This window comes from Pezoporus occidentalis, unplaced genomic scaffold (assembly GCF_034315485.1).
Source record: "Pezoporus occidentalis ecotype Australia unplaced genomic scaffold, CSIRO_AGI_Poc_V1 ctg35, whole genome shotgun sequence".
Classification (NCBI taxonomy): domain Eukaryota; kingdom Metazoa; phylum Chordata; class Aves; order Psittaciformes; family Psittacidae; genus Pezoporus; species Pezoporus occidentalis.
In genome coordinates, this window is record NW_026915483.1 from 8,169,727 (window position 1) to 8,181,083 (window position 11,357).

Here is an 11,357-nt window from a genome sequence, read left to right on the forward strand (position 1 = left end):
GAGGAGAGGTGGCACCGTCCTTCCTGTAGGAGTAAGGAGATTGCCTTCAGGGGTTCCCACCAGGGCCATCCACCTCAGTCACACTAAGCTGGGTGATGCTTGGTGAGGTAAACACAGCACTCGGCTCAAGTGAGTCATCTGCAGCAGAGCTGTCACAGGGACGTATGGGAGGGTCATCTTATGTAGGGGCATGGCCATCTTCCACCTTTGGGAATAGTGTCTGTCTTCCAAGTTCCCTGCTCTGCACCAGTGTAAAAGACACTTAAGTGTTTAATCTGTGGCAACAGTGAAAAAGGAGGTTTTTATACCATTAACCTTCTATCTTCAGCCTGTTGTTTGAAGACAGTGCACTTAAAGATTTGGAAATACTCTTAATGTAGAGAGGGGAGTGCTGTTTTTTATGGGGAGGGGACAAGTGCAGCTTGGTGTGGAAGCAGTGATGCTGAGCCCTTTGCAGAATAGAGAGGGAACCTGACGTGGGGCTTTTTCCAGGAAGCACAAGAAAGAACCAAGAGGAGTTTAATCTCGCCACAAACACACACAAAAATGAGTTTTCACAGCGCTTCACAAAGCTGTTTATTAGCTGTATGGGTATGATTTTTAACAATACATGACAGAAACTGAAATTTGCTGCCGCATTCCCCTACTAAGTGATGGCTGCTGGGCAGCCTTCCAACAGCAGGCTATGGGGATTTATTCTGACAAGCATTGAATTTAGCCCTTCAGCACCCCATAAATATTAGGCTCAGGGGTAGCTGAGTAAATGGAGCCCCAGAAGAGGAGCGTGGTAGCTTCTCTGGGGTGGTTGGAGGTGACGACGAGCCCCGGTCCCTGCCGTTAGCAGCTGTCTCCTGCCCGAGGAGCGGAGCTAATGCATCTCTTGGCACAGCTCGCACTGAGGTTGCCTCAGAAACCTTTCTTAGAATAAACTCTTCGGCAGAAGCAGGGAGGAGCAGGCGCTTCTCAGAATGAATTGCATCTGCATCATGCAGCACCGCTTCCTCGTTTTCGAATTTCCAATTGTGGACGGTCAGCGTCGCCCCCATGTCTGAGATTTAATGATATTTGCTTTACAACAGGGACTTTTCCAACTTTACCTAGAAAAAGAGCTAACCCGAAACCCAGCACTTGTGGTTAGCCAGCTTCCGTCAGTGGCTTTACTCACTTCGTCTGTTGAAGCAGAGGAAGCTGCGACTGTGACGGGAAGAGGGAGCTGACTGCACACCAGGATCCCGGTGCCTCCACTTGCAGGAGCACCACAGCAGACAGTGCATAACTGCATTGGTATGCGAGGTGCCAGCAGCCGGGGAGGGCAGAGGGTGCAGGATGAGGAACAGGCAGGGAAAGGGATCAAGGGGCAGCTTTTCCTTCACAGTTCACTCAGCGCTTCTAAAGCACTACCAGACCCCCAGTGAAGGATGTAAGGCTGCATCTTTAAAGGCACCCTGGTGTTCAGCTAAAGTTCAGCAGAAACTAGATCATCGAGATATAAATCTTTTATTGAACCCTGAATAGAAGCTCTCTGCAGAGGCAGCACTGCTGGCAGGCGTGGGGCTGGGAGCCGGGCTGGCTGCCGCACACTGGCCCAGCGGGCTTGTCAGTGACTGACCTTTCTGCATTCCTGCTTATTTCCCTTCTCACCAGCTCCACTTGCAGCATCCTTGTTTATTTATTTACAGGAAAACATCCCCACAGCATCCCCTGCCATGGCCGAGGACGGGCAACTGGGCAGAAGTCTGCATTTACACAGGCTGGTCACATCCAGGTTCTCAATTATCTCTCTGCAGTGACTGGGGGGGGTTTGTAGGAACAGGCTGAAGGTTTCCCATGCAGAGCCAGAGCAGAGAGGTTGTGAAATAGTGCATGTGCAGAGGAGGAAGAGGTGTGCCCCTGCGTGCTGGCAGCATCCCTGCTGTCCTCTCCAGAGAGCTCCTACAGCCACCATAGGTCAGCAAGCACTGGTGCCTGTTTACCTGCATCGATGCAGTTTTACCTGTCTGTCTGTCACCATGGCTCCTCACCTGAAAGCCTTTGCCCAGGCTGTTTGGGTGGACATCCCCTTCTTGCTGGGTGGAAGCTTCCATGTGAACCTCAGGCTTGAGTTGTGCCAAAAAAGCTACATGAAACCTGAATGGGAGCACAGGTTTCATGTAGGTCTGTGAAACCTGCATTAGGTCCAGCCTAATGACCTGGGTTAGTAAAGTGATGTAATCCTTCCCTAAGCCTTTCTGCACAGAATGGATCAGGACTCGGCAGGGGTATTGCCAGTACCTGGCTCCAAAGTGAGCCCTGTCCTCACTGGAGGAGAGAGGACCGCCCAGAAGGCCATGAGTCTTATCTCCTTTGGTTACAGTTCTGCTTCCTCAGCTTGCAGAGTTCACACGGAGTGTACTGGGGTTTATTCTTTCACCATTGCTATGAGAACCAGAGAGGTGTTTTGTTGTTTTTTCAAGTGAAAGCCCAGATTTCCCATACTTGAGTGACTTCAAGAACTGGGGCTTTCAGAAAACCCGTTAGTATGAAACTTCTGAGGAGCCTGCAGCTGTCAGTGCTGTAGTGCTTTCTGGTTTGATTTCACCATCCGAGACTGCCTGTCACCTTCCCTGCCCGTAACGATCAAGTTGCAGCCCCTGCAGCAGCTACAGCATTTGCTTATATTGTAATGTTAGAAAATGTTTGGGGTATGTGTTAATAAAATGTTGCAGGTGGGGAAGCGTTGGTGTTTCCAGGTCTTCCCCCCTTGTATCCTGCATCCTTCATAAGGACGGGCCTGGCAGATTGGAAAGCTCAGTTCTTTGGGAGCCAGTAAAGTAACAGTATTTCTACAGCAAGGAAAGAGTGGGCAGTAGGTGGGCAGGAGCTTCAGGGCTCCTGTGCCTGCCTGGTAAACCTCAGGACATGGACCAGAGGGTCCAGGCAAACCTGCCAATATAAATTGCAGTTTCGTGTAATTTGCCTTGTCTTTGGCCTAGAGGAGCAGGGAAGGGAATAGCAGTTGGTTTAGTTTGTTTTCCCTGGGTGGCGAGGGGAAATACTTTGGGGAGGAGGTGCTGGACCTGAGCACAAGTGAAGAGCCTGCCCTCTCTTCCCTAATGAGGATTTTACTACGCCTGGAAGAACGCAGTGAAATGTTGCCTGTTACTCTTATTAAATCTTAATTACAGGCCTGTCATTTCCTAAAGTCCAAAATATTTTGGCACTTGTCTTGATAAAGGCATATTTTTTGGTACATATATTTTTATTTTTTCTTTCATTAGCAGAAACCATCTGCCCTGTAAACAGAGATCAGGAGAAAAAGCCTTCCTGGCAGTTTTGCATCATGTGGGAATCCTGTGGTGCGCTGCATGGGAAAGGGCCTGCTTTCCACCTTTTAATCTCAGCAATAGTAAACTCCAAGCAGATCAGAAGCAACTCATTTAAGATGATGAGTCTTGACATCTCATCTGAATTACAGAAAGGATGTGACTGTAGCTCTGTAGAGGTGCACAACCCTGATTTAAGCAGGATGGATGCTCCTGTGAATGAGTGAGCGTGGAAGGGGAGCGGAGAGATGAGGAGCGAGTTCAAGTTAGAGATTTCGTCAAGAAATGGCAAAAAGCCAGAATTTGCAGTGCTGTAACAATAAGCCATAGGTTTGTGAGAGAGCTCAGCCAGGGGCCTGTCCAGGGCAAACTTTGGTCGCTGTTAATCAGTGATGCTGATCCCTCTTTGGTTTGGGATGCTGTTAATCCAGTAGCCCATTATCATTTCATCTGGTTTGTTTAAAATACTACCAGCTGTTGCAGTGTCACCTATGAGAGTGCACACATCCTTATCTCATCCAGCATTTGTTTGACTTCCATTTCAGAATCTCCAGTGTGGGAGGAGAACCAGACTTGATAGGAAACAGTTCGGTGTTGAAATTTAAGGTGTTAAGATGCAGTGTGCACCCCTCCTCCTCTTTTGTGGCTTTCTATTCTGTCCCTGCTTTTATTTTTAATATCACTGGCATGTACATGAGTGTATGTGTGAGTCTCTGTGTACATATTGATAAAACTGAGCACGTGTCCACTGAAGTTCCTGACTGCAACTTAAACATGGAAAATAAGAGAATTTGTATGCCTGAATGAAAGCTATTATAAGCAGTTCATTGTAACTTAATCTTTCCCACATTTAGCCTGATCCAGCAACTCAGAATATGTTTTTTCTTTTTTTTTTTTTTTGTTAAAAAGAAAGTATTTCAACTATGAAAGTATTTCCAGGTAGAATGTTCTTCTTTCTTTCATTAGCAAGAACAGCCAAAGTTTGTCTGACCATAAAAGCAAACCAGCTTTATCAGCAGAAAATCATAGAATCACAGAATGGTTCGGGTTGGAAAGGACCTTAAGATCATCAAGTTCTAACCCCCCTGCCATGGGCAGGGACACCTCACACTAAACCATGCCACCCAAGGCTCTGTCCAGCCTGGCCTTGAACACTGCCAGGGATGGAGCATTCACAACTTCCCTGGGCAACCCATTCCAGTGCCTCACCACCCTTACAGTAAAGAACTTCCTCCTTATATCCAATCTAAACTTCCCCTGTTTAAGTTTGAACCCATTACCCCTTCTCCTGTCACTACAGTCCCTAGTGAAGAGTCCCTCCCCAGCATCCTTACTGGTCCCCTTCAGACACTGGAAGGCTGCTATGAGGTCTCCACGCAGCCTTCTCTTCTCCAGGCTGAACAGCCCCAACTTTCTCAGCCTGTCTTCATACAGGGGGTGCTCCAGCCCAATCTTCAACAAACACAAATTAAAAGACTGTAAGATAGCAGCAGATTGCTAGCACTGGAAAATGCATGCCCAGACATGAAATCTGGGCTGGTTTAATGTCTGGTGTTCATGTACTACACTCAAGTGTATCTGAAGAAGAAATGGCTGGGGAGAGTGAATTGCTGGAAAGGAAAAGCCAGCAATAAGCAGCTGTAATTTTCAGCAGTTACATCTGAAGTGCCTCATTGCCTCTAGCAGGCAATTTTGCAAACTTTCCAGTAAGATGCAAATGAAAATAACTGCAGAGCTTGTGTACGTGAGGGATGTCCCCGGGTGGCATTGAAGAGCTGTCTGCACTCAGCTGCTCAGGTGCAGGTTTTCGTTTTCCCAAATGCTAATTGTGAACTCGTGTCTGATTCTCAGGAGAGAAACCTGGACTGGTTCCCCAGGATGAGGGCCATGTCGCTTGTGAGCAGTGACTCGGAAGGGGAGCAGAATGAATTGAGGAACTTGCAGGAGAAGTTGGAGTCCACCATGAAGCTTGTGACCAACCTCTCTGGCCAGCTGTCGGAGCTTAAAGATCAGGTAAGGGAGAGCTGGCTGTGAACGTGTGGCCGTGCACTGCTATTGGCAGGACAAAGGTCCTGCGGGCCTCCTGTATGAACTGGTGTTTTATAGCTCCATGGCTTCTGCGAAGCCACGAAGAGCTTTTCTAAAGTAGCTCATGCTTAGGAAAGAAGTGAACAAACACAATGCCCTTCCAAAGCCCTGTACTGCAGCTGATCTGCCTGCAGTGTGAACCAAAGTGCTGTAGTCCAAAGTAGCCGCTACAAAAAGGGAAAATTTGCATTACAAAAATGAAAGCTGTAGTTGACTTAAATCAGTCCTCGCTGGTTCAGGGAGCCTGTGTGTATGTAGTCGTGGTGGTGGTGATGATGATGTTGTGACACGTTGTAACCCTAAGACCTGTAAGTCAGAGGTTGTGATATTGACAGAAGCACTGAGTTATTGCACGGACCTTAAAACCCACTGAGAAACCGGAGAACCACTCGAGTGGTTAGTTCGTGCTGGTCTCCTCCGTGCTATCACTGCGCTGCTAATGCAGATACAATTTGGCTGCTGTCGCACTTAAGACAGCAGCATAGACAGATGTACCCACAGAGATATTTTGCCTCGCAGCATGTATTGCTGCTACTTAACACATGAATGCTGTATTTTATTGGTGCAGTAGTTTTTCTGCCCCACGAGTTAGAGAACTTTTGGCTTGTTTGGGGCTCATGGGGATTGTTCCCGGCCCAAACCCAGAGATAGCTTTGTGAAAGCCACAAAGGCAGCAGGGCTTTATTTCATTGTTGTCTGTGCAGATTACAGCCTAACTGGAAGTAAAAGGGAAAATGCTGTTGCCTGCCCTGGCAGGAACTGTTTGTGGCGGCAAAGTGACTAGCTGCTTATCTTTATGGATTAATAACCTGAGCCAGATGGTTCAATTAGTTTAGTTTATAGAGATATTGGCACTGGATAAAATTAATTGCTGACTTGCACATGATGGTATCCTGGGGCAGTCGATAGAAGTGCCCAGGGCAGAAATGGCCAACAGATTTGGTTCGTTATCTCTTCAGATGTGATCTGCCGACTGTAGCACAGTTGGCACAGCTCTCTCCAGTACTAATCGGATTCCTGCTTCCCACCTCTGCTCTGGGTAGGCTGGGTTTCTCTGTAAGCCAGTTATCTTCATGGAGACATGAGTCTCTGGAAGCTAATATTGACTGAGATCCTGGCTCCCTGCCTTCCGATCACGCTCTGTATTTCTGATGGAGCTGGGCCCAACGCCCCATGGAGCACAAAGAAGGGATTAACGTGTAGGACTTGGAGCAGAAAACCTTGATGCTTTTTACTGTAATTAGTTTTCAGACACTGTGCCATGGACCCCCTTGCTCTAGTTGGTTTTGAGGACGAAGGATAGAGGCAGTTGCTCTTTTGTCTGTGCTTTAATACTTGCTGGGTAGTGGTTTTGCTATTTTGCCTGGAAACAATTATCCTGGAGGATGTGTCTTGCATCTTCTTGTTGAAGGGTCTGACTCTAAGTGGTCTGCAGTCATCAGAAGTCTTTCCATCAGCCACAGCCAGCTCTGGATCAGAGAGTGTATCTTTCTGAAGCTTGCAGCTCTTGGCTGACCAAGCGCTAAAACCCCTTCTCACTCCTTGTGAAAATAAGAATGAAGGACCTAGCTTTTAGAGAGTTATTTGGCTGTAAAAGCAAAAGAGGAAACCAGCTTCATTAATGTTGTGATAGCTTTAGGAATTCCCCTAAGTACCATTGCAGAGAGCCCTGCAAAAGTTGCAGGATGCTCCAATTATGTGACAAAACCAGTACATCCCCCTCCCAATCAAGAACTGTCTCCAGGAAAAGGAACTAACTCAGGGAACTTTTATTTGTATTTATTTTATTGTAATTAAATAAAAGGAAAAACCTCATTCATTTGCTTTTCAAGCTCGTTAGGTTTCTGGAGACTCTAATTGTTAGAAACCGAAATCCAGCATGCCTGCTTTCACAAAGTAGTGCACCAAGAGCCATTAAAATCTTGATCACTTCAATTCTGTGCAAAAAGATTACAGCCTAATTGTCTGCAACAGCAGGGGATTAGATGTAATCATCCAGAAGCCCTTTCCAGGGCCATCCTCTGATGTCAGTAAGCTTGAGGCACTTCTACTAGACGTTGGCTCCTTGCTCAGGACAGTCCCCTCGCACTGGGTGGACCCTGGCCTCCATTGCCATTGAGGTGACTCAGTGCTGGAGCTGCTGCTCAGGTTGGCTTCCCTGGAGGGGCTGGCGTGTGCGTGCACAGCCGGTGTCCTGCTCGTGCACTTGGCACATGCCCTGCACCCGTTCCTGCTCTTAACTCCAACTCACCCATAACCTTTGGAACAAGCCAGCATGTGTCTGTGCTGTTGTATGGTTATCAGAGAGGCCAGCTTGACTCAGATGAACTTCAGGCTCCTTGGTTTCATTTTTTAATCCCATCAGCATTATTCCTACAATAATGCGTCCAGAAGTGTGGTACAGAGGACTGGGAGGTGGGACCTGTCCTTGAGGGCTGTTGTCATCTTCCTAGAAAGGTAAAAGAACAGCTCTGCCTCCCCTTGGGTCAGGTGATGAGCAAGGCGCTGGGCTGCACTCAAGTTTAATTATGGTTTCAAGAGGAGTTACTGTATTGCAGTCCTTTCCCTGGTGGTTAAATGAGTGTAATTATACACAGCAGGCCTGAGTGAAAGCAGTGATGTGTGCAGGGCTGCTCGGCCCAGGAGCCCTTGGGGGTTGCTCGGAACTGCTTGGTTTGACCAGTTCCTTTCCCTACAATGAACTCCAGGCCCCAAGGCCAGCCACTGGCTGCCCAGCACGCTGGGGTCTGCTGCTGCAGAGATGGGAAGACTTCTCACTGTCACTGAAACCAAATGCATCCAAGTGCATGTTACAAATGAGCTGAATGTGTGAGCACGCTACCCCGTCCTCCTTGAGTTTCTACCACAAGCAATTATATCAGCTGACATTTGTCATTAAATATCCAAAAGCTGAAAAAATGAGATTGCTGATGTAGATGTTGCAGGAAAAGCCTTGCAGGAAGCTTAGTTAATTCTCATGAAGAAAAATACTCTAAATCCTATCTTATGCCTGAATGGAAAATTACTTTAGTGGGAAGTCAGACAGGATTTCTGGTGCACGAGCATACTGCTGGAGTCACCAGGATGTGAGCACAGCCCCTTGTGCACGCTCTGTTGATGCCACTGTGAATCACTTGCAGTGGTGTGGTTGTACATTTGTTCGTTGCTTTGAGCATGTGTGGGCTCTCTCTGGAGCCCGGGTGCCCAAGGAGCAGTGTTGGGCTGCCCTCACCCCAGTGGTCCGGGGCAAAGTGCTGTCCTGGCATCCTCGGCACGGCTGCTGCAGGCCAGCCCACATGCCAGCATCCCTGAAGCTGAGGAGCTGTGGGGAACGGGTGCAGTGATCCAGCTGTTAGCTGCTGGAGACTGCCCACGCTGGAGTCATTCCTTACGTGGCGTGTCAGCTTACACAAGTTGTCAGAAGCCTCCCAAGGGTTGAAAAACCCCAGAGTGGAGAATTGGATTGTGGCCGTTTTTCACTATCAGTAATAACAAATGATCCATTTTTAGGTCACGATTGCACTAATTAGGAGAAACGTTATTTTATCTGATGGGAAGCGCTGCCAAAGGTAGAGCTCTCTGGCAGTGAGGTGGTTAACCTCCCAGCCCTGCCTTGCGTCTTGGCTCCTGGCAGATGGGAAGGGATGCTGGCTCGCTCCTGATGAGAGCGGGAGCGCGCGAGTCTATTCCAGCAAAGGCAAGGGTATTCCCAGCCTCACTTGAGGGTTCGCCCCTTTTTTCCACTCTCTGCGTCTCGTCTGCCTCATACATTGGACCGGTTACAAAGAATTTCCAATGGGGGAGGCTTCACAAGCTGCTCTCTGCACTAATTCCTGCTGCCTGCCTGCTGTCCAGAGACGTTTTCTTGCTATACAGTAGCCAGCCACCCCAGCAAGTTGATGGGCATCCCCAGTGAGTGCACGAGACGGCACCGCAGTCGCCTCTTCCACAGCGGACAGAGGGGCGTTACTTGTAGAAAGTGGGTTTCAGAGTGAACACGGAGCACAAGAGGCCCTGGGCGAGCACAGGAAGTGTCTAGAGCTAATGAGCAAACTCTTTGATTTTCCAGATGACGGAGCAGAGGAAGCAGAAGCAGCGCATCGGTCTCCTCGGCCACCCCCCGCCCATGAATGTGAACCTGCAGCAACCGGCATAAGTCAGAAAGGCCACTTTACCCCTTCTCGCAACAGCACGAGTAATGCTAACCCAGAGCTCAGACCCGACCACTGAGGCTGCTTCTGTGTACGTTCAGTTCATCTTGTAAATAACCTGTTTTATACTATATGTATATGACTGCTACTATATAAAGTCTGGGGCATATGTATTGTAATTAGAACTGTTGGCACAGGGCGGAGGTTAAACTTTGTGCCAAAACTATCAAAATTGCCTTTTTCTTGGAAGGACTTAAAGAGAGCACCTGAATTGCACTTGAAAAGATATTTGACTATGTGACATGTATTTTGTATTTAAAAAAAATATAGAATAGCTAGTATTTATGTTTTTATACAATTGTGCAATATGAATTATGCAATCACAATATATTTGTAACTCCTGAATGTCCTAAAGGGAGTGCACATCTTTGAATCTGGTGTGTTAGTACAATGTAATAAATGGTATAAAATTACAGGTGTAAATGAGGCTGCTGCAAAATTGTGTAACTGGTGATTTTTCATACCCTCGGACATTTTTGTACCATGTGTGTAAATATCTTGCAATGCCATATTTGTTGCCTCTTCCTCCCAGAGATAACTCTGGGAATCTGTAAGCTGTTAAATTGGTATCAATTAAAGCAAAACGTTACTTTGAAGCTTTCAAAGGAGGAAAGCAGGAGGTATTTTTCAAGTGACTTCTTCAAAATACTGAGGCTAGAAGAGCTCAGATACCTGTTTTTTAAATGCTAAGATTTCTTAAAGGGAACTTTTTATGCAAAAAGACATTTGGGATGAGGATGCACTACTGGTGAGCTGGTGCAGTCTCCTATGGGCATTTTGTGCTACGACACCTAAAACCTATCACGAGGCTGGCCAGGCTTTGCATTCTCAGTGTGTAGGATCCTTTCCCTTTATTTTTTCATTAGAGACCTATGTGCCTGCTAAAGCTTTAGCAAACAGGCATTGCACCGACTGAAACACAACCTATCCCATTAGGATTGTAGCTGAGCACTGACGTGTGTAATGCTTGTGAGAGAGCCACTGGTTTGAGGTTGGTCTGTCCCACTCCTTCCTCTCTATCTCTCTCCCTCCATTCAGTCACTTTCTTTGGTTTCTGATTCTAGAGAGTATGAAAGAAAACTTGTTTTGTGGTTTTTTTCTCCAGTCTGTTGCATAGTTTTATACATGGACCTCATTTTACAAAAGCTGACTTCTCTGCAATACTGTCTACAAAAAAATTAAAAAGGAAAAAAAAAGCTACAAACAGAGCTATGAAAATTTGTAAATGCATAAATATAGGTATTTAAATAAATGATGCAAAATACTCCATGGTCAGAGGCTGCTGGTGGTTTGTATCCCCCTCCAAGGAGCCGTGTGGTTGTTTGCCATCATGAAAGCAGAGTTGCCTGCACCTGGCAGGTAAGGATGGTCAAAAGAGCAGGAGGGGCAGGGGTTGGTTTTTTAATACCAGAGCAAGTCCCTACTCCTCCAGCAGCAAGAGGCAGTGATGTCCCAGCAACCTCGCTTGTGATCACTCCATTTTGGATACTTCAGACTCTTGCCACTCATGTTTTAGGCTTCACATCCCTGGACTGGAGTAGGTGAGAGTTGAAAAATACCACTCTAGCTCCAAGTATCCTGTGCACAGGAGTGCTGCTGCTGATGTGTATTTGATTAAGATGTAGCAGGAACTACCTGGTACAATTAATCATCTTTAATCTGGGAAGTGCACTCAACTGTCTGAAAAGGGTGCGTCTCCCTGCCACAAGTCATCACAAAACGTCAATGCGAGTGCATCTGAGAGGGGTGGGAGGGA

The 11,357-nt window shown here is 47.2% G+C and overlaps 1 protein-coding gene across 2 annotated transcripts in view; it reads left to right on the top strand.

Annotated features, from left to right (window-relative positions):
* ITPR1 (inositol 1,4,5-trisphosphate receptor type 1) overlaps window positions 1-10,868 on the top strand; it is a 171,001-nt gene extending 160,133 nt beyond the window's left edge. For both annotated transcript variants that reach the window (XM_062630383.1, XM_062630384.1), the window contains 2 exons: window positions 5,154-5,315; window positions 9,460-10,868. In XM_062630383.1, the coding sequence (XP_062486367.1) occupies window positions 5,154-5,315; window positions 9,460-9,546 (249 nt within the window). In that variant the 3' untranslated portion in view covers window positions 9,547-10,868. The remainder of the gene's footprint in view (window positions 1-5,153; window positions 5,316-9,459) is intronic.
* Window positions 10,869-11,357: the final 489 nt, after the last annotated feature.